The sequence below is a fragment of the Musca domestica genome, unplaced genomic scaffold, assembly GCF_030504385.1.
Source record: "Musca domestica strain aabys unplaced genomic scaffold, Musca_domestica.polishedcontigs.V.1.1 27, whole genome shotgun sequence".
Lineage (NCBI taxonomy): Eukaryota > Metazoa > Arthropoda > Insecta > Diptera > Muscidae > Musca > Musca domestica.
The window spans coordinates 9,020,832-9,044,885 of NW_026712286.1; the positions used below are offsets into that span (position 1 = coordinate 9,020,832).

A 24,054-nucleotide genomic window follows, 5' to 3' on the forward strand; every position below is an offset into this window, starting at 1 on the left:
GTACCGGTAACCATCCACCCATCAATGGAACTGAACTCGAACTGAACTTTACAAGAAATTACAAACCAAAACGTTAAATAAATGTGGCTAGATGTGGAAGAGGGAGAGAGAGAGGAAAAAAAAGGGACAAAAGAAAAGAGCAACGGTAAATTAAATTATGCATTACTAATGGACTTGAATGGAATTGCAGGAGAGAGAAAAAAGGACTCTACATGTGAAGATTTTTTTTCTATTTTGAATTTTCCTTATTATTTTCCTTTTTCTTTGTAAATGCTGTAAGTAATGCAATAAAGGCTGAAGAAGAAGAAAAAAGGAACACGGACAATCTTGCCTTAAATTGTCTACTTAATGCATGTGGCCATAGGGTGCGTATGAGTGTTTGGCGTTTATCATACGCCACATGGGCAACAAGTTATTTGAGGAACAGAGGAATTTTTTTTTATTAAAAGAATGTAAGATTTTCAATGGAAAATACGTTTCCCTATAGAAAAACTCGGAACATATTCTCCTAAGCTGCTGATATATTTGGCCTATAGGAAGACATAGAGAATGTTTTTGTCACAGCCTGCAGCACCCATTACGAGTTCTAAATACTTAATTTGAAAAATAAATATATCATCGCATATCAATCAAAATATCGAATGTCAGGGGGTACAGTTATATGGATTTTTTAAAAAAATATTTTAAAAATTCACGTCTTAAATAGACCCTGGAAAAAATTATTTAAAAAATCCACGCCTTTTTAAGGTCTTGAAAAAAAATATTTAAAAAATCTACGCCTTTTTAAGGTCTTGAAAAAAATATTTAAAAAATCCACGCCTTTTTAAGGTCTTGAAAAATATATTTAAAAAATCTACGGCTTTTTAAGGTCTTGAAAAAAATTATTTACGCCACGCCTTATATAGACTCTGGAAAAAATTATTTACGCCACGCCTTATATAGACTCTGGAAAAAATTATTTTAAGAATCCACGCCTTTTAAAGTCTTGAAAAAATTATTTTAAGAATCCACGCCTTTTAAAGTCTTGAAAAAATTATTTTAAGAATCCACGCCTTTTAAAGTCTTGAAAAAATTATTTTAAGAATCCACGCCTTTTAAAGTCTTGAAAAAATTATTTTAAGAATCCACGCCTTTTAAAGTCTTGAAAAAATTATTTTAAGAATCCACGCCTTTTAAGGTCTTGAAAAAAAAATATTTAAAAAATCCACGCCTTTTAAGGTCTTGAAAAAAAAATATTTTTAAAATCCACGCCTTTTTAAGGTCTTGAAAAAAATATTTAAAAAATCCACGCCTTTTAAGGTCTTGAAAAAAAAATATTTTTAAAATCCACGCCTTTTTAAGGTCTTGAAAAAAATATTTAAAAAATCCACGCCTTTTTAAGGTCTTGAAAAAAATTATTTACGCCACGCCCTATATAGACTCTGGAAAAAATTATTTTAAAAATGCACGCCTTTTTAAGGTCTTGAAAAAAATTATTTACGCCACGCCTTATATAGACTCTGGAAAAAATTATTTAAAAAAACCATGCCTCGAATAGGCTTTGGAAGAAATTATTTAAAAAATCCCCGCCTTAAATAGACTCTGGAAAAAATTATTTAAAAAATCCACACCTTTAGAAAAAGACCGTGGAAAAAATTAATTTAAAAATACACGCCTTAAAAAGACCCTGGAAAAATTATTTAAAAAATCCAAGACCCTGGAAAAATTTATTTAAAAAATCCACGCCTTAAATAGAGCCTGGAAAAAATTATTTAAAAAACCCATGCCTTAAATAGAGCCTGAAAAAATATTTTAAAATTCCACGCCTTAAATAGAGCCGGGAAAAAAATTGTTTTAAAAATCCAAGCCTTAACAAGATAAAAAATTTTTAAAAAAAATCCACGTCTTAAATAAAGTCTGGAAAACAATAATCCACACCTTAAATAGAGCCTGGAAAAAATTATTTTAAAAATCCACGCCTTAAATAGAGCCTAGAAAAAATTATTTTAAAAATCCACACCTTAAATATAGCCTGCAAAAAAGTAATTAAAAAATCCACGCCTTAAATAGAGCCTGGAAAAAACTAATTAAAAAAATCCATGCCTCGAATAGGCTTTGGAAAAAATTATTTTAAAAATCCACGCCTTGAGTAGGCTTTGGAAAAAATAATTTAAAAAATCCACTTCATATATAGACTCTGGAAAAAATAATTTAAAAAATCCACGCCTTGAGTAGGCTTTGGAAAAAATAATTTAAAAAATCCACTTCATATATAGACTCTGGAAAAAATAATTTAAAAAATCCACGCCTTATATAGACTCTGGAAAAAATAAATTAAAAAATCCACGCCTTAAATAGAGCCTGGAAAAAAATAATTTTAAAAATCCACGCCTTAAATAGAGCCTGGAAAAAATTATTTAATAAATCCACACCTTAAAAAGACCGTGAAAAAAATTAATTTAAAAATACACGCGTTAAAAAGACCCTGAAAAAAAATATTAAAAAAGTCCAAACCTTATATAGAGCCTGGAAAAAAATATTTAAAAAAATCCACGCCTTAAATAGAGTCTGGAAAAAATTATTTAAATTAAGAACTTATAAACTGTGTTATGTCTAAAATTATTACTTCGATGAGCTACAAACAGAATGAAGAAGTTAATATACCCTCCATACCATATATGTATGGCGGAGGGTATAAAATTCCATCCTCCGGGGTAAGATTTTTTTTCAATAATTTTTTTTTTCTTATATTTCTCCTTTATCTAAAAATATATGATTTTTTTATCACAGCGTATTATTAATATTAATTTCTTTACTTTGTTAGCGTATGATTCACATGAAGCCATTAACACTCATACAACCCAAATACCCCCATCTTCTTTCGCATGAAAATAAATTAAATTCTCAATTTTCTGTTATTAAATTATGTTTTGCTAATATTAAAATTCCAATTTAACCAGTTACACATATCCTTTTTTATCTTCTATTGAAATAAAAATAGAATTGAGAAAGTTTTTTTTCCCCGAAGAACAATAGTTTTTATATAAAGAAAATGTGAGATCTTAAGGCTGAGAATTGTCTTCTTTTTAAGGGTTTTTATTGCCCAAGAATGCGAAAATTTTTAATACTCCAAGATTTTTTTATTTGGTAGAAGAAAAAAAATTGTAATTCAGACTTAAGCGTTTCAAAAAAAAAAAAAAATCCTCCGAATAAAGATTTTTTTCTTTCAATAAAAAATATTTTTTTCATTTATTCTTAATATCTTTCATTTATTTGAAAATATATGACTTTTTGATTACAGCGTATGATTAATATTAATTTACTGGTTTCTGCTAACGTATGCTTCACATAATGCCATCAACACTCATACGACCCAGAGTACCTTCCAATCACATGAAATTAAAATTTTCATTTCTCTGTTATTAAATTATGTTTTCATAATATTAATTCCCATTAATCTAGTTACACATATTTTCTTCTATCTCCTTCTTTCTCTCAAAAATTTCCCCTTATCTTCCAATTAATCTCCGCCCAAAAAAAAAGTAATTAATTGCCATGACTACATCATACGACTGACTTTCTTGGAATTTTGTAATTATTACAGATTTTTGTGTAATAACAATTTCCACATACTTGCTTAAAAATAATACTTTATTACGGTCTTTACAAGAGAAGACGAAAAAAACAAACACGAAAAGCAACGCCTTAAGGTATGCACAACTTTTGCAAATATTTGAGGTGGATGCAGTTGCAGCAGCTTCAGCAGCATAATTAACCAAAAACCTACTTACATAAATTCAAGGATATATGTGTATATACAAATACATACGAGTATGTGTAAGTATGTGTGTGTTTGTTCGAGTATGCCAAAGGTAGAGGTTAGAGTGGCAGATGAGTTGACTCTACCTCAATTGCAGTGATATAATTTATACGGTAACACACCTTGAAGTATGCTTTAGATGTTAACAAGCAAAATAAGAGACACAGCAGTGTGATAGGAACTTCTGTGGACAAATTGGAAAAAAATATCAGTCCTCAGGAATGAGTATTTTTTTTATAGAAAAAAATCAATCCTCAGGTCTGAGGAATTTTTTTCTATAGTGTGTCCTCAGGTCTGAGGAATTTTTTTCTATAGAAGAAAATCGGTCCTCAGGTCTGAGGAATTTTTTTCTATAGAAAAAAATCAGTCCTCAGGACTGAGGAATTTTTTTCTATAGAAAAAAATCCGTCCTCAGATCTGAGGAATTTTTTTCTATAAAAAAAAAATCCAATCCTCATGACTGAGGAATTTTTTTCTATGGAAAAAAATCAGTCCTTTTTTTTCTATAGAAAAAAATCAGTCCTCATGTCTGAGGATTTTTTTTCTATAGAAAAAAATCAGTCCTCATGTCTGAGGATTTTTTTTCATTGGAAAAAAATCAGTCCTCATGTCTGAGAATTTTTTTCTATAGAAAAAATCAGTCCTCAGGTCTGAGGATTTTTTTCTATAGAAAAAAATCAGTCCTCAGGTCTGAGGATTTTTTTCTATAGAAAAAAATCAGTCCTCAGGTCTGAGGATTTTTTTCTATAGAAAAAAATCAGTCCTCAGGTCTGAGGATTTTTTTCTATAGAAAAAAATCAGTCCTCAGGTCTGAGGATTTTTTTCTATAGAAAAAAATCAGTCCTCAGGTCTGAGGATTTTTTTCTATAGAAAAAAATCAGTCCTCAGGTCTGAGGATTTTTTTCTATAGAAAAAAATCAGTCCTCAGGTCTGAGGATTTTTTTCTATAGAAAAAAATCAGTCCTCAGGTCTGAGTTTTTTTTTTCATTGGAAAAAATCAGTCCCCACTTCGGAGGAATTTTTTTCTGAGGAATTTTTTTCTATTGAAAAAAATCAGTCCTCAGGTCTGAGGAATTTTTTTCAATAGAAAAAAATCAATCCACAGGTCTGAGTTTTTTTTTTCCATTGGAAAAAATCAATCCTCAGGTCTGAGGAATTTTCAATCCTCAGGTCTGAGGAATTTTTTTCTATAGAAAAAAATCAATCCTCAGGTCTGAGGAATTTTTTTCTATAGAAAAAAATCAATCCTCAGGTCTGAGGAATTTTTTTCTATAGAAAAAAATCAATCCTCAGGTCTGAGGAATTTTTTTCTATAGAAAAAAATCAATCCTCAGGTCTGAGGAATTTTTTTCTATAGAAAAAAATCAATCCTCAGGTCTGAGGAATTTTTTTCTATAGAAAAAAATCAATCCTCAGGTCTGAGGAATTTTTTTCTATAGAAAAAAATCAATCCTCAGGTCTGAGGAATTTTTTTCTATAGAAAAAAATCAATCCTCAGGTCTGAGGAATTTTTTTCTATAGAAAAAAATCAATCCTCAGGTCTGAGGAATTTTTTTCTATAGAAAAAAATCAATCCTCAGGTCTGAGGAATTTTTTTCTATAGAAAAAAATCAATCCTCAGGTGTGAGGAATTTTTTTCTATAGAAAAAAATCAATCCTCAGGTCTGAGGAATTTTTTTCTATAGAAAAAAATCAATCCTCAGGTCTGAGGAATTTTTTTCTATAGAAAAAAATCAATCCTCAGGTCTGAGGAATTTTTTTCTATAGAAAAAAATCAATCCTCAGGTCTGAGGAATTTTTTTCTATAGAAAAAAATCAATCCTCAGGTCTGAGGAATTTTTTTCTATAGAAAAAAATCAATCCTCAGGTCTGAGGAATTTTTTTCTATAGAAAAAAATCAATCCTCAGGTCTGAGGAATTTTTTTCTATAGAAAAAAATCAATCCTCAGGTCTGAGGAATTTTTTTCTATAAAAAAAATCAATCCTCAGGTCTGAGGAATTTTTTTCTATAGAAAAAAATCAATCCTCAGGTCTGAAGAATTTTTTTCTATAGAAAAAAATCAATCCTCAGGTCTGAGGAATTTTTTTCTATAGAAAAAAATCAAAACTCAGGTCTGTGGAATTTTTTTCTATAGAAAAAATCAATCCTCAGGACCTCCCCCACAAAGGGGGCCAAAATTGTGGCTAACCAGAAGGCTAAAAAAAAAACAACTTCCAAACAATTTTTATGTTTATATTTTTTTTATATTTTTTCTCTTTTCTCAGAAAAAATTAAACCTCTTTTCTTATCTTATCTCCAGTTGACGATGTGTGTGTTTTTTTTTTTTTATTTATATATTTACTTGTTTTTTTTTTTTTTTTTGCAAAAAAAAATAATAAAACCTGAACAACATTTCAACATGAAATAATAAAATTTCATATCTTTATTGTGTTTGTGTTTATTTTTGTTTGTTTTTATGTTATCTATAATTTTCCCTCATTCCTCCTCCTCCTTTTCTCCGTCAACACCCCACCCCATCTCTGTGACATTGTTGCATTGTTTTATGGGGTTCTTGGCTGCTGATCTTGAGAAATATCAATGCCAACGAGAAAGAATAAAATGAACTGATTTATGTGAGGTCAGAGAGTATTGAGTGTGGGAGTGAGAGTGAGAGACAAAGAGATATCTACGATGCCAGAGAGCAAGAGAAAGGTGAGTTGGATTTTGCCCCCTGTCTAATAATAAATTTTGGATTTTTTTTATTTCATTTCGGAAAATGTGGGCCCCCAAATATACACCTCATGTCGTTATGGATGGGAGGGGAAAAGGGGGAGGGGGCCAGAATGAAATGTGTAAAAATATTGAAGATTTGTATATCGAAAGCCAATAAACTTATATATCTATGGCCGTTGATGAAAGGAATTACCCATGATTAGAACTGCGAATTTTTATAGTACAGAGTAGGGAGGGTATATTAAGTTTGTCATTCCGTTTGCAACACCTCGAAATATACATTTTAGACCCCACAAAGTATATATATTCTTGATCAGCATAAAATTCTATGTCGATTTAGCGATGTCCGCCCGTTTATCAGTCTGTGGAAATCACTCTAGCTTCCGAACGAATTGAAGTAGATTGATAAAATTTTCCTCAAATGTATATTATGGCTGCAGGACTTTTGGTATTGAAAATGGACCATGTAGGTCCACGTTTTGGTATAGCCCCCATATAACGGTACCCGTACAGATATTCGGTATTTTGATGATATTAGCGACATTATTCATCGGAATTATTTCAAATTTGGTATTTAAAGTTCGAAATGGATACTACAGCCTATGACAGAAAATTGTCTGTGTAGGTCCACGCCTTCGTATAGCCCCCATATAACGTTACCTCCCCATATATTCGGTATTTTGATGATTTTAGCGACTTTATTCACCAGAATTATTTCAAATTTGGCATTTGAAGTTCGTAATGGATGCTACAGCCTAAGACAGAAAATTGTTTGTGCAGGTCCACGTCTTCGTATAGCCTCCATATAACGGTATCTCCCGATATTCGGTATTTTGATGATTTTGGCGACATTATTCATCGGAATTGTTTCAAATTTGGTATTTGAAGTTCGTAATGGATGCTACAGCCCAAGAAAGAAAATTGTCTGTGTAGGTCCACGTCTTCGTATAGCCCCCATATAAGGGTACCTCCCGATATTCGGTATTTTGATGATTTTAGCAACATTATTCACCGGAATTATTCCAAATTTGGTAATTGAAGTTCGTAATGGGTACTACAGCCTATGGCAGAAATTTGTCTGTACAGGTTCACATCTTCGTATAGCCCCCACATAACGGTACCCGTACCTATATTCGGTATTTTGATGATTTTAGCTACATTATTCAGCGATTTTCTTTCAGTTTCGCATTTGAATATTGTAACGGTTTATGACAATAGTTACCTATGCAGGTCCATGTCGTCGTATCGACCCTAATATAACAGCTACATTTGGTTTTTAAGATTTTAACAGAATTTTTAATGGATTTTTTTTTTTTGTTTGAAAATTGCCAAAACCATTCCGAATGGTGGAGTATACTCAAAGAGCGGCCCGGCCAAACTTACAACTTTTTTATTTACTTTTATTTTTATTTTATTTTTATTTTTTATTTTTTATTTTATTTTTATTTTTATTTTTTTTTTTTTTTTTTGATAAATTAAAAATATAAGAAAAACGAGAAGAATTATTCAAGGCAAAGCCAAATTTTCGAATCCAATTTTTTCTTGGCAAAATCAGTCCTCCACGAAAAAAAATTCCATCAGTCTCAAGAAGTAAGCATTTTTTCCTCTCAAAAATAATTCAAAGGACTTAAATTATTTTTTTTTTTTTTTTTTTTTTTTTTGACATTTTCACCTCCATCTCTGCCATTTCTGTCATATTTGTCAACATTTATGAAATAAAACAACAACAACAACAACAACAATTTATTTTTCCAACTCAAAATTTTTGCTGACTGAAAACTGTCTGCAACATTATCAACCCACAACTCATCAGCAAAATCATCGTTGTTTCTGAGAGCAAGCAATGGAGTAACATTGCCTGTCATCCTCCTCATCAAAGCGGTGTCAGCAATAAGATCTGAGTAGCTGGAAGAGGAGTAGCAGTGGCAGCAGCCACAGCCACTGCCACATTTCAGTAACCACATCTTTTGTCGTAATGTCAAATTGCATGAAGCCACAAGTTTGTTGCAATTCTGGCTGCCAGGCTGCCAGCTTCATGTCTTCGGATGTTTCTTTTGGGCCCAGGCACAGAAAATAGTCACAACTTGGCAAGACGACGAAAAAAAAAAACAAAAAATAAAGTAGTTTCATATTTTTGGGGGTAATTTCAAAATCACAAGTGACAAGTTGGAGAGAGGAAGAGAAAAAAAAGCAACAACACCAAAATGACAAGAGCAGACAAGTAAGTACAACAACAATTCCCTCAGCCACAACAAAAATATTCACTTCACATGGCACGGAAGAAGAGGCAAACTTAAAATCTATTATTTATTTAAAGAAAAACAAACAGAGAAATATATATCTTCCATAATCCCTAAAAGTATGCAGCACAAAATTGTAATTATTTTTATATTTTTTTTTTCATTATTACATTGTTGACTCTATTTAAATATTCATTGGAATTTTAGGTCAGCATATTTTTGTTTTCTACTCCAGTCATTCATTCCATGGCTGGTAAATGTAATAAGAAAAATTCTTTGGAGCCTAAATGTATGCTTTAGAATTGGTATTTGTATTTACAGGAATGTCATTTGTGCGCTAGGGCACAGGTACACATTTTCTAGGTGAGAATTTCATTTTGGGATATTTGAGCTGGCACATGCTAAGAGGGACTATGAAGGGAAGGGAGGATTTTTAGAATTTGTTTTTTATGGCAAAAAATATTAAAGCCTATTTTAGGGATACAAAAAATTTTAAGATTTTTTAAAATTTTATATTAGTATCAGCAGAATCTCGAGAATGGATAATTAAGAAAAATTACTTAAAATTTCGAATTTCAGATACTTGCTGTAATTTTTAAAAATTCTCGAATTTCAAACCTAAAGGACTTGCTATAATTTTTATAGGAAATCTTATTTCGGCAGTTAGCAGCAAAAAAAAAAATAAAATCATATTTCTTTGAATCTAAGGGCTTAGAAATAAATATTTCCGCAAACATTTAGACGAAATTCCAAACTTTAGATACTTGCTATAATTTTTATAGCAACTCGAATGGAGTACATTAGCTTCAAAAAAGCTTCAATTAAAAGCTATAATCTTTATGGATAAGTGATAAATGAGAAATTGATCGATTTTTGGCGAAAAACGACCGATTCAGAGTTGCTATAAAAATTATAGCAAGTCTCAAAATTATTATTTTGCAAGAAATTTGAAATTCAAAATGCTTTTCGTCTATATCGTTAGCTAAAAAATCATAAAATGTTTAACATTTTTTCGAAAATCTCAAATTTTGAGATGCTATAAAAATTATAGCAAGTGTCTCAAGTTCGCATTTACGAAAAACAAGTTATGGATATCCATTATTTAGGATATAGATATTTAAAATTCAAAATTTTCGGTATTTTTGACTTGCTATAAAAATTATAGCAAGTCTCAAAATTAATATTTTGAAAGAAAATTGAAATTAAAAATGCTTTTGGTAATTATCATTATGTAAAAAATCATAAAATGTTTAAAAATTTTTCGAAACTCCCATATTTAGAGATGCTATAAAAATTATAGCAAGTGTCTCAAGTACAAAATTTCGAAAAAATTTCTTCGCATATCGGTTTTACACGGTTTAAACATTCAAAATACGAAATTTTCAGTATTTTTAATTTGCTATAAAAAAAATTATAGCAAGTCCAAAATATTAAATTTTTCTAAAAAATAAAATTAAAAAAATTATTTTCCACATTTTTAGGACTCAAAAATTAATAGAATTTCTAAATTTTCTTCAAAATTCCCAAATTTAGAGTTGCTATGAAAATTATAGCAAGTGTCTCAAGTCTAAAAAATCCAGAAAATATCTTTGGATACCAATTTTATGTGGACTAAACATTTAATTTATGAAAATTTCAGTCTATTTGATTTGCTATAAAAAAATTATAGCAAGTCTAAAAATTTAAATTTTGCTAAAATAAAATTTAAAACATTATTTTTCACATTTTTAGAACCCAACAATTAATAAAATGTATTAATTTTCTTCAAAACTCCCATATTTTTAGATGCTATAAAAATTATAGCAAGTGTCTCAAATTGGAAATTTCCACAAAATTTCTTCGGATATCTGTTTTATGTGGTTCAAACATTCAAAATATTACATTTTTAGTATTTTTGACTTGCTATAAAAAATTATAGCAAGTCCAAAAATTTAAATTTTCCTAAAAATTAAATTAAAAAGATTATTTTCCACATTATTAAGACCCAACAATTGATAAAATTCCTTAATTTTCTTTAAAACTCTCATATTTAGAGATGCTATAAAAATTATAGCAAGTCCAAAAAATTTAAATTTTCCTAAAAATAAAATTAAAAAAATTGTTTTCCACATTTTTAGGACCCAACAATAAATATAATTCCTAAATTTTCTTCAAAACTCCCATATTTCGAGATGCTATAAAAATTATAGCAAGTGTCTAAAGTTGGAAATTTCCACAAAATTTCTTCGGATATCTGTTTTATGTGGTTTAAACATTCAAAATATTAAATTTTCAATATTTTTGACTTGCTATAAAAAATTATAGCAAGTCCAAAATTTAAATTTTCCTAAAAATAAAATTAAAAAATTAATTTTCCACATTTTTCGGACCCAGCAATTAATAAAATTCGAAACATTTCTTTAAAACACCCATATTTAGAGATGCTATAAAAATTATAGCAAGTGTCTCAAGTACGAAAATCTGGGAAAAAATTAATAAAAACCAGGTATTTAGGTTATAGGCAGTCGATATGTGACATTTTCTTTGCATTTGTCATGCCATAAAAATTATGGCAAGTTCTGAAAAGGTGTATTTCTGCAAAATTTTAAAGAAAAAATGTCATTCAATTTATGATTTATTTGTTATTTAATATCCGTAGAAAACCCAACAAAATAACCACAAACGTTTGTTGCCTTATCTTAATTTCAGTTGTTGTTGTTTTTTTTTTTTTTTTTTTTTTTTTGTTTTCTTGGGTTTTGCGATTGCAAAACGTACTACCTTTATTGGTGACAGCAAAAACAAGGGCGGCGACACACCCATGGTAAAGATTAATTTTTTTTTATTTTCATATCCACCGACGACGACAACAACACCGTTCCCAATCTTTATTAAAAAAGTCAACGACAGTTCAAATATATCTGCGACCGCACAGTTTAATAATTTGTTGTTGTTGTTGCACGTCTTGTATTCGTGCGTTTTGTGTTTGACGTACATCACCACGTATGTGGTGGTGGTGTTGTATGTCGGTTGGTTATGCTCATAATGAAGTTCTAATGTGGAAGATGATGATGATGATGTGGTTGGTGGATGACGAGGGATGAGGGGAATGATGATGATGACGAAGACGGACTGTTGTTGTGGCCGTTTGCCGTTCTTTTTTTTTGCCATTTGAATAGACATCACTTGAGGAACTTGACAAGGCGTCATAGAAGCATATACACACAGGGTGAGCTGAAAAAAAAAAAAAAACTACAACCCACTTCAGACTGCTGTCATTTCTAAGCCACTTGTCCGACAGCTGTTCAACAATTTTCTGTCATAGGCTGTAGCATTCATTTCAAACTTTAAATACCGCATTTGAAACAACTCCGGTGAAAAATATCGCTAAAATCTTCAAAATACCGAATATGGGTAGGTACCCTTATATGGGGACCATGCGAAGACGTGGATCTACACAGACAATTTTTTGTCATAGGCTGTAGTATCCCTTACGAACTTCAACTACAAAATTTGAAATAATTCCGATGAATAATGTCGCTAAAATCATCAAAATGCCGGATATCGGGAGGTACCGTTATATGGGAACTATACGAAGACATGGACCTGCACAGACAATTTTCTGTCATAGGCTGTAGTATTTATTTCAAACTTCAAATACCAAATTTGAAAGAATTCCGCAGAAAAATATCGCTAAAATCATCAAAATACCGAATATCAGGAGGTACACTTATATGGGGGCTATACGAAGACGTGGACCCACACAGACAATTTTCTGTCACAGGCTGTAGTATCCATGACGAACTTCAAATAGCAAATTTGAAACAATTCCGGTAAAAAATATCGCTAAAATCATTAAAATACCGAATATATCGGGAGGTACCGTTATATGGGGGCCATACGAAGACGTGGACCTGCACAGATAATTTTCTGTCATAGGCTGTAATACCCATTACCAATTTCAAATACCAAATTTGAAAGAATTCCGTTGAATAATGTCGCTAAAATCATTAAAATACCGAATATATGGGGAGGTACCGTTATATGGGGGCCATACGAAGACGTGGACCTGTACAGATAATTTTCTGTCACAGGCTGTAGTATCCATAACGAACTTTAAATACCAAATTTCAAACAATTCCGGTGAATAATGTCGCTAAAATCATCAAAATACCGAATATCGGGAGGTACCATTTATATGGGGGCCATACGAAGACGAGGACCTACATGGCCCATTTTCAATACCAAAAGTCCTGCAGACATTATATACATTTGAGTAAAATTTTATCAATCTACTTCAATTCATTCGGAAGCTACTGGAGTTATTTTCACAGGCGGACAGACAGACGGACCGTCGGACGGACATCGCTAAATCGCCATAGAATTTTATGCTGATCAAGAAAATATTTATACTTTGTTGGGTCTGAAAATGTATATTTCGAGGTGTTACAAACGGAATGACAAACTTAATATACCCTCCATACTATACCCTCTATAATATACCCTCCTCAATACTATGGTGGAGGGTATAAAAAATTTTAAAATTATGGCGTTTGACTTTATTGCAGTTATTTCTTATTTCATCTCACCCTGTATATATGTCGTGGCCGGTCCCAGGGAGGCCGGGGAAGACCCAAAGTAAGATATGAAGTTTTTCATAAAAGATTTGAAGGAAAAAAACGAAAAAAAAATAACATTGGATGTGGTTCTGTTGTTCAAAGAAATAGATATGGGGATAGAAAGAAATGAGCCACAGAAAAAAAAGAAAGAAACGAAGAACCCAAGGAAAATACAAAGGAAATGCAAAAGAATTAGAAACACACACTCTCTCACACACACACTCATCTACACATGATGATGGCCATATGCAAAATGTCATGTACACCATACCTCCTCTAAGCAAACATACCCAATAAACCATTTCATTAACCCATCTTAAATGAATACAAAAATAAACTTACAATAAGCCATTTTCTACAACCTGTTATAAGCATACTTATGATTGGTTTGTTAAAGTAGAAAATATGAATACTTTTATAACCGTGTGTTAAAAACGGTTAAAATAGTAATTGTATTTGCAATAACACTTGCAAAACATTTGCTAGAATAATATATTTGCAAATGCGATTACAAATGACTTATGTTCGCAAGATTTATATAAGAATTTTCGAAATAACATTTTCAAACTGAGCTTCAAAAACGGTTAGCATTGCAACAATATTTGCAATAACACTTGCAATACACTTTGTCAGAATATTAATTTTGCAAATGTGATTGGAAAAGACTTATGCTCGCTATAATTTTACAAATGTCTTTGCCAAGCAGGGTTTTAAAAACGCGTAGCATTGTAACTGTTTGCAATAACATTTGTTATACATTTCGTGCGAACAACAATTTCGCAAATGTGTTTGCAAACGACTTATGCTTGCAACAGTTTTACAAATGTTTTGTAAATTGTATCCCGTTATTTTAACAGGAGTGTTTTGCAATATTCTGATTTACTTCATTCTCCGAGTTTTATTTGAAGAGTGAAGATTAAAAAGTGCCCAATAAAAAGTGAACGGTTGCCAAAACTCCAAATTTTACAAAAAACTGTTGGCGAAAGCTACTAGTAGACGAACTGGCGCAAAAGATGTGTTGGAAGGGGACAGAGGAGAAAAAAAGTGTACGCAGCCTCAGTTCAGCAAAAGCAATAAGAAGTAAGTAATTTACACGTGTTCTTAATTTACATATTTACTTGCTTTTCTAATTCTTTTCAAATATTATAGATGCAGCAATTTCTATTGGATTGAGCGAGGATGAATATATAAAAAGCACAAAATCTTTTTTCCAGTTCGCGAAAAATAGGCAAGAATCAAAACAAAAATATACTCCAAAGACAAAAAACAAAAATTAATTTTTTTCTTATGTTAGTAATATACCTTATATTAATAATACACCTGATAAAAATGTACAAAATAAAAATTAAACTATAAAAAATAATAAAATTAAAAGGTTTATAAAACTATTACGAAGATAAGTTTAATTTATATATGATAAGAAAACTATTTTTCTTCAAGCATAGTTAATAATTAGACTTCTATGCTTGTTGCAAACTATAAACCAGCAATATTAAAGCAAGGGTTCAATTTGATTTATTCAGCAATTGTTTACAAGCCTTTCATAATAGTAATAACAAGCTTATTCTAAGATTAAAGTTACTAGCTTGTTTCATACTATTGACTAGTAATATTATCACAAGGGTTCAATTTTCATTATTCTATAATTATTAAATTGCCTTTCATAACAGTAATCATAACAGTTTTCTAAGCTTAAGACTTATGATAGTAAGTTTGTTACAAACTTATTTTAAATCGTTTTGGTTTGTTGGGTTCTATAATTATTAAATTGCCTTTCATAACAGTAATCATAACAGTTTTCTAAGCTTAAGACTTATGATAGTAAGTTTGTTACAAACTTATTTTAAATCGTTTTGGTTTGTTGGGTATGAATACACACACACACTCAGCTACTCACTCACACATACACAAATATTTATGCGCTTACCCAACAAACCAAAACGCTTTAAAATAAGTTTGTAACAAACTTACTATCATAAGTCTTAAGCTTAGAAAACTGTTATGATTACTGTTATGAAAGGCAATTTAATAATTATAGAATAATGAAAATTGAACCCTTGTGATAATATTACTAGTCAATAGTATGAAACAAGCTAGTAACTTTAATCTTAGAATAAGCTTGTTATTACTATTATGAAAGGCTTGTAAACAATTGCTGAATAAATCAAATTGAACCCTTGCTTTAATATTGCTGGTTTATAGTTTGCAACAAGCATAGAAGTCTAATTATTAACTATGCTTGAAGAAAAATAGTTTTCTTATCATATATAAATTAAACTTATCTTCGTAATAGTTTTATAAACCTTTTAATTTTATTATTTTTTATAGTTTAATTTTTATTTTGTACATTTTTATCAGGTGTATTATTAATATAAGGTATATTACTAACATAAGAAAAAAATTAATTTTTGTTTTTTGTCTTTGGAGTATATTTTTGTTTTGATTCTTGCCTATTTTTCGCGAACTGGAAAAAAGATTTTGTGCTTTTTATATATTCATCCTCGCTCAATCCAATAGAAATTGCTGCATCTATAATATTTGAAAAGAATTAGAAAAGCAAGTAAATATGTAAATTAAGAACACGTGTAAATTACTTACTTCTTATTGCTTTTGCTGAACTGAGGCTGCGTACACTTTTTTTCTCCTCTGTCCCCTTCCAACACATCTTTTGCGCCAGTTCGTCTACTAGTAGCTTTCGCCAACAGTTTTTTGTAAAATTTGGAGTTTTGGCAACCGTTAACAGCTCCTTTCCCTTAGAAGAAGTTTATTATATTATTAGGTTACGGTTAATTTTCCTTTGCTACTTACAAACATATTCAAAAACTTTTTGTCTTCCTGCAATTTTTTTTCGAAATCCATAAACTCGTCTATATTTTTAAAAGGGCTTTCAGGCATCAACAACTCAACAAGCGATTTCTCCTTCTTCAATTCCTTAACTTCATTACGCAGGACATTTATTTCATGACGTAATGAAGTGACTTCATTAGTAAGCCTAATAAACATGGGTTCAATTGCTTTTGAAAAATGTGCCACCATCCCTGAAAAGAATTAGAAAAAATATCGGCAATTGGTGTCCATTATACCATCGAAATATTTACCTTCTAGTGTCACAGGTTGTAGGGGGCCCATATTATTTAATACTGGTTGTAAGGAAGTAAGATTATGCGAGTTGTTGAATATGTTGTTGAAATTTATGTTACTGTCCTCAGTCATAGTGTATAACTGGAAAAAAGCCAAATTCATCATTTTTGTTTCTTAAAGCACAGATTTTAGTAATGTCTTTCAAGCTATGTTGGTAGGATTCTTGTGAAACTGTTAACTTAGTTGTTTGCCAAATATCAAGAAGAGACGATTCCAGTGGATTATGGAACATTGAACTCAAATTCAAAACTTTCTGTCCAATGACTTTACTATCTTGATTGCTTATTGATGACACGCGATATAGATTATTTTGAGCTTTATAATAATTATTAGGGTGGACTACTGAAAAAAATGCACATATTTTGGGTTGTGTATTATCCCTATGTGAGATGTTGATACTTTGCTCCACTAGTCGATTATATAGTTGAGCCGATATATTATTTTTTTTTCTTTAAAAGCCTTTTCAACATTCCCAGCTTATTTTCAAATTTAAATGCACTAAAAGTTTCACATGATCCATATTGCAAACAATCGCTGGCTAGGTGAGTGAGACAATGAAAATTGTACGTTGAAATACTTTCGTCATAAAATTTAGGCAAATACTTCAAACAATTCTTTAATAATGCGTCAGCGCACTTATTCTTTGATCTACATTGTTCAGGGCTTAACAAAATTCTAATAGCTAAACTCAATTGCAGAAAATGAAAATACCGCTCGTCATCCAAAATTCCTTTTAAGATAAACGGACCAACATACAAAAGAAATGTTCGCAATTCAGTTGCTTTATACCGATCAAACTCATTGAGATCTCTTGTACTTCTTCTAAACTCACGAGGAAGTTGTCCTTTTAAACACAAGAGAAGATTGTTTAATATTGTAATTTTGTCCCTTGAAAGGGATGATGTTGTATTTCTCTTTTTTATCCATGAAGTCATTAAAGTTTTGACAACACCCAGGCAAACCACATGCATATAATCCATGGGAAACGATGTTATTAGGTCTATTGGCAAGTCTTCTATGGCCATGTGATTATGTATTTTGTGATGATTTTTATCTAAGCGTTTTCTAAAATTTTCATCAGTGCGTAATGTGTTCTCTTCATATTTGAACACCATGCGGTTGTTTATATGATCACCCTTCTGGTTGCATTTGTGGCAACAACTGTATCCAGTATGAGTTTTTATTCCCAGAACTAGTGACCTTGCCGGCGCATCACATATGAAAGCTCTACAGTTAACTTTATATGTCTTATTATCAAACGAAAAATTGTCCTTCATAAGCTCGGTTAATTCTTTGATAAAGGGACCTAAAAACTCATTAACATCTATTGGCTTACTGTTTCCACTATAAATACCAACTGTATGCACAAAATCAGTGTCATTGACATTAATAAGAACGGGCCAGGCTTGTGCTAATGAACTTTTTGCTACCGGTAATCCATCTATGTTAATATTTAAATCAATAGAAGTCTTTAGATATTTTTTCGTGCATGACAAGAAATCGGTTAGACAATCTTTCAATTCGTAATGTACATAGTTTCCTCCTTGTATTGCAACTATCGGTGCATCGCGCGGTGTTTGTTTTAATGTCCTAGCATCTTTTGGTAAAAAAGGAAAGAATTTTCTTAAAATATTCAGCAAATCATTTGTAGCACTAGTTGTTATTGTGTGTTTGATAGCCCAAGCTGCAATTTCACTCTTTATATCAGCTGAATCTATAAATTCGGCATTGTCGTCCGAACTGGAAAACTCTATTTTATTTAAATTGTCATCACTCGAATAAGAACCACTTTCACTGGCGCCGACTACATCTTCGTTGGAATCGTCTTCTTTACGTTTTTTAGCATTTAACAACAATTCAACAATTTCTTTTGATTCTTTACGAACACTATGTTTTAATTTGTACGGCATATTTAAAATATGACTTAATACGTACCTGTGTCAATTATATAATATAATAATTATTCAATTAAGTTGACTTTTATTTTTACGTTCACTTTTTATTGGGCACTTTTTAATCTTCACTCTTCAAATAAAACTCGGAGAATGAAGTAAATCAGAATATTGCAAAACACTCCTGTTAAAATAACGGGATACAATTTACAAAACATTTGTAAAACTGTTGCAAGCATAAGTCGTTTGCAAACACATTTGCGAAATTGTTGTTCGCACGAAATGTATAACAAATGTTATTGCAAACAGTTACAATGCTACGCGTTTTTAAAACCCTGCTTGGCAAAGACATTTGTAAAATTATAGCGAGCATAAGTCTTTTCCAATCACATTTGCAAAATTAATATTCTGACAAAGTGTATTGCAAGTGTTATTGCAAATATTGTTGCAATGCTAACCGTTTTTGAAGCTCAGTTTGAAAATGTTATTTCGAAAATTCTTATATAAATCTTGCGAACATAAGTCATTTGTAATCGCATTTGCAAATATATTATTCTAGCAAATGTTTTGCAAGTGTTATTGCAAATACAATTACTATTTTAACCGTTTTTAACACACGGTTATAAAAGTATTCATATTTTCTACTTTAACAAACCAATCATAAGTATGCTTATAACAGGTTGTAGAAAATGGCTTATTGTAAGTTTATTTTTGTATTCATTTAAGATGGGTTAATGAAATGGTTTATTGGGAATAATGAAAATTGAACCCTTGTGATAATATTACTAGTCAATAGTATGAAACAAGCTAGTAACTTTAATCTTAGAATAAGCTTGTTATTACTATTATGAAAGGCTTGTAAACAATTGCTGAATAAATCAAATTGAACCCTTGCTTTAATATTGCTGGTTTATAGTTTGCAACAAGCATAGAAGTCTAATTATTAACTATGCTTGAAGAAAAATAGTTTTCTTATCATATATAAATTAAACTTATCTTCGTAATAGTTTTATAAACCTTTTAATTTTATTATTTTTTATAGTTTAATTTTTATTTTGTACATTTTTATCAGGTGTATTATTAATATAAGGTATATTACTAACATAAGAAAAAAATTAATTTTTGTTTTTTGTCTTTGGAGTATATTTTTGTTTTGATTCTTGCCTATTTTTCGCGAACTGGAAAAAAGATTTTGTGCTTTTTATATATTCATCCTCGCTCAATCCAATAGAAATTGCTGCATCTATAATATTTGAAAAGAATTAGAAAAGCAAGTAAATATGTAAATTAAGAACACGTGTAAATTACTTACTTCTTATTGCTTTTGCTGAACTGAGGCTGCGTACACTTTTTTTCTCCTCTGTCCCCTTCCAACACATCTTTTGCGCCAGTTCGTCTACTAGTAGCTTTCGCCAACAGTTTTTTGTAAAATTTGGAGTTTTGGCAACCGTTCACTTTTTATTGGGCACTTTTTAATCTTCACTCTTCAAATAAAACTCGGAGAATGAAGTAAATCAGAATATTGCAAAACACTCCTGTTAAAATAACGGGATACAATTTACAAAACATTTGTAAAACTGTTGCAAGCATAAGTCGTTTGCAAACACATTTGCGAAATTGTTGTTCGCACGAAATGTATAACAAATGTTATTGCAAACAGTTACAATGCTACGCGTTTTTAAAACCCTGCTTGGCAAAGACATTTGTAAAATTATAGCGAGCATAAGTCTTTTCCAATCACATTTGCAAAATTAATATTCTGACAAAGTGTATTGCAAGTGTTATTGCAAATATTGTTGCAATGCTAACCGTTTTTGAAGCTCAGTTTGAAAATGTTATTTCGAAAATTCTTATATAAATCTTGCGAACATAAGTCATTTGTAATCGCATTTGCAAATATATTATTCTAGCAAATGTTTTGCAAGTGTTATTGCAAATACAATTACTATTTTAACCGTTTTTAACACACGGTTATAAAAGTATTCATATTTTCTACTTTAACAAACCAATCATAAGTATGCTTATAACAGGTTGTAGAAAATGGCTTATTGTAAGTTTATTTTTGTATTCATTTAAGATGGGTTAATGAAATGGTTTATTGGGTATTGCCTTGTATTATTGTGGTTGCAGCAGCAGCAGCTCCACTCAACTGCAATGGCACACACACTCTCTCTCCCTCTCTCTCTCTCTCTCTCTCATAGCATTACCACCACAAATGCCTTTTTCGCATTTATTGTGACAATAAATGTAAAGAAAGCAAGACAACAAAAAAACAAACGACCAGTGCTTATGTCACGTCTAATACGGTTAACGGCACCAGAATGCCCTTTGGTTGCACAAAACCCTAACCGCTCGGAGACTCTCCCCGCCCTTCCCTCTGGCCTTGAAACTGAAGATAACCACCAAAAAAAAAAAAACGAGGGAATGAATGAATTACTGGATTTATTCCCTTTAAAATTGAAAAAGCATTTGCCACTAACTAAGGCTAAGCTGGGTAGGGGAAAGCAAGCAGCAGCTTGGCAAATGCTTACGTCAAAGCTAATTTACAAACCAGTAAAGAAAGTCTTAAAGTCGGGCGGGGCCGACTTTATGATATCCTACACCACTTTGCTAATTTAGTTTAGAGCTCCGCATAACAATTAAAAGTTTTTTTATGGGAGAACCATTTGATATATATGGGAGCTATATCCAAATCTGAACCGATCTCGATAAAATTTGGCAAAAATATTTCAGAGCTGTATTTGAGTGTGCATATTACGGCTGCCGAGGACAAAAAATAACAAATCGGATATATACAACATATATATGGGAGCTTTAGCTATATCTGAACCGATTCCGATCAAATTTGACATACTAGCTTCTAGACTCAATTCGGTCGTAAGTGCCAAATTTCATGCCATTTGGACAAATATTAGACGTTTGGTGCACAATACAAGGTAAATCGGACGAAGTTATATATGGGAGATACATCCAAATCCTGAACTGATCTCGATAAAATTTGGCAAAGATATTTCTGAGCTTTATTTGATATATTTCCCCAAATATTGTTGTTACAAAGTGCATATTACGGCTGCGGAGGACAAAAAATAACAAATCGGATGAACCGTATATATGGGAGCTATAGCTATAACTGAACCGATCTTCACCAAATTTGGCATACTAGCTTCTAGACTCAATTCGGCCGTATGTGCCAAATTCCATCCCATTTGGACAAATATTAGACGTTTGGTGGACAATAAAAGATAAATCGGACGAAGTTATATATGGGAGATATATCCAAATTCTGAACCGATCTTGATAAAATTTGGCAAAGATATTTCTGAGCGGCATTTGATATATTTCCCCAAATATTGTTGTTACATAGCGCATATTACGGCTGCGGAGGACAAAAATAACAAATCGGATGACAAAAAATATATTGGAGCTATAGCTATATCTGAACCGATTTCGATCAAATTTGGCATACTAGCTTCTAGACTCAATTCGGCCGTATGTGCCAAATTCCATGCTATTTGGACAAATATTAGACGTTTGGTGCACAATAAAAGGTAAATCGGACGAAGTTATTTATGGGAGATATATCCAAACCCTTTACCGATCTCGATAAAATTTGGCAAAGATATTTCTGAGCTGTATTTGATATGTGTCCCCAAATATTGTTGTTACAGAGTGCATATTACGGCTGCGGAGGACAAAAAATAACAAATTGGATGAACCGTATATATAGGAGCTATAGCTATATCTGAACCGATTTCGAACAAATTTGGCGTACTTATTTTTAGGCCTAATTTGGTTGTATGTGCAAAATTCCATACTATTTGATATTACTGATATTACACGTTTGGTGCACAATAAAAGGCAAATCGGACGAAGTTATATATGGGAGCTATATCTACATTTTGACCGATTATCTCAAATTTCAATAGGGTTCGTCCTTGGGCCAAACAAATGATTTGTGCAAAATTTCATCTGGATAGGGCAATAAATTCGAACTGTACTTTGTTAACAAAAATACATGGACAGACGGATGGGCGGACATGCATAAATCGACTCAGAATGTGATTCTATGCAGATCATCAAAAGGAACTATGGGTCTATCTCGTTTCCATTTGCCTATTACAAACAAATGCACAAAGACATAATACCCTGACCACCTTGTGGTGTAGGGTATAAAAAAACACAGCAGAAAAGCCAGCCAGCAAAAAACAGTATACCAATCAAAAAATCTGTTTAACATGAAATAATTTTTATGGCTCCCCTTTGCAATAACCAAAAATAAAACAAGAATGATGAGCATATTAAGCGATTTTGTCTGAAGTTTCTGTTTCAAATTAAATGCAATAAAAAAACACGGAAAAATTGAGTTTTTAAAAAATGTACAACATTTTTATAGCATGCTATAATTCCAAAAAATCAACTGAAAATTTATTATATTGGGTTTTTATAACATTCACATGATTATTTAATGATTTCCACCCTTAATTTCCCGAAAAATCAAACTTGAGACTTTTTTTTTTTAAAAAAAATCAACTGAAAATGTATTTTATTTCATTTTCATAATGCCCCCATGATTTTTTAAAGAATTCCACATTTAAATTCCAGGAAAATCAAACTTGAGACTTTTCTATCGCATGCGAGAAAAATTTAAAAACATTTAAGAAATCAACTGAAAATGGATTTAATTACTTTTTCATAATAATCTCATGATTTTATAAAGAATTCCATCCTTAATTTCTCGAAAAAACAAACTTGAGATTTTTTTATAGCATGCGAGAAAAATGTTAAAACATTCAAAAAATCGAATTAAAATGGTTTTAATTAGTTTTTCATAACGCCCCCAGGATTTTTTTAAAGAATTCCACGTTTAATTTCTCGAAAAATCAAACATAAGACTTTTCTAAAGAATTCCACGTTTAATTTCTCGAAAAATCAAACTTAAGACTTTTCTATAGCATGCGAGAAAATGTAAAAAAATGAAATAATCAACTGAAAAAGGATTTAATTAGTTTTTCACAACACTGTCATGATTTTTTAAAGAATTCCATCCTTAATTTCCGGAAAAATCAAACTTGAGACTTTTCTATAGCATGCGAGAAAAATGTAAAATCATTTAAAAATGCAACTGAAAATGTTTTTTATTAGTTTTTCATAATGCCCCCATGATTTTTAAAAGAATTCCATCTTAAATTTTGAAAAAATCCTAACTTGAGTCTTTTCTATTGCATGCGAGAAAAATGTAAAATCATTTAAAAATCAACTGAAAATGGATTTTATTACGTTTTCATAATGCCACCATGATTTTTTTAAAGAATTCCACCTTTAATTTTCCGAAAAATCAAACTTGAGACTTTTCTATAGCATGCGAGAAAAATCTGGAAACCCTATGGATGTGAAATAAAAAAAAATAATAATATTTTATAGAATTCATTTGGCTTTTAGGCAATTATATCACCAATTCCTCAAAAAAATGAAATTGTTAAATTTTTTATAGCATGCGAGAAATTGTCAAAGTCCTCGACATCTTACCAAATGCTGCTATGAATTCAAAAAAATGCTGGAATCGCTTACCTGAAAAAATAAGAAGAAAAGAAAAATATATTAAAAATCAACTTTTTATGTTAAATATGTTTATTTCTGCCTAATTTGTTGATGCTATAAAAATTATAGGATGCTA

General features: G+C 30.9%; 3 protein-coding genes and 1 long non-coding RNA gene across 6 annotated transcripts in view; 1 reads left to right on the forward strand and 3 right to left on the reverse strand.

Annotated features, from left to right (window-relative positions):
* LOC101889232 (lysophospholipid acyltransferase 5) overlaps positions 1-24,054 on the reverse strand; it is a 451,325-nt gene that overhangs the window by 130,303 nt on the left and 296,968 nt on the right. The window lies entirely within an intron of this gene.
* LOC101890244 (phosphatase Herzog) overlaps positions 1-24,054 on the reverse strand; it is a 197,479-nt gene that overhangs the window by 92,044 nt on the left and 81,381 nt on the right. The window lies entirely within an intron of this gene.
* LOC131803155 (uncharacterized) lies at positions 13,664-14,738 on the forward strand. Its single transcript, XR_009342490.1, has 2 exons — positions 13,664-14,427; positions 14,497-14,738. It is a non-coding gene; the product is annotated as an uncharacterized LOC131803155 (long non-coding RNA).
* Positions 15,635-19,105, reverse strand: LOC131803152 (uncharacterized). Of its 2 annotated transcripts, XM_059124238.1 has the most exons (5): positions 18,424-19,105; positions 16,446-16,569; positions 16,156-16,385; positions 15,946-16,099; positions 15,635-15,876 (listed from the first exon to the last, which is right to left on the reverse strand). In XM_059124238.1, the coding sequence occupies exons 2-5, from the start codon at positions 16,558-16,560 to the stop codon at positions 15,749-15,751; spliced, it is 627 nt and encodes a 208-aa protein (XP_058980221.1). In that variant the 5' UTR covers positions 16,561-16,569; positions 18,424-19,105; the 3' UTR covers positions 15,635-15,748. The 2 variants fall into 2 exon arrangements, with proteins under 2 accessions (XP_058980221.1, XP_058980220.1); XM_059124237.1 differs by lacking the exon at positions 18,424-19,105 and having other exon boundaries at positions 16,446-17,986.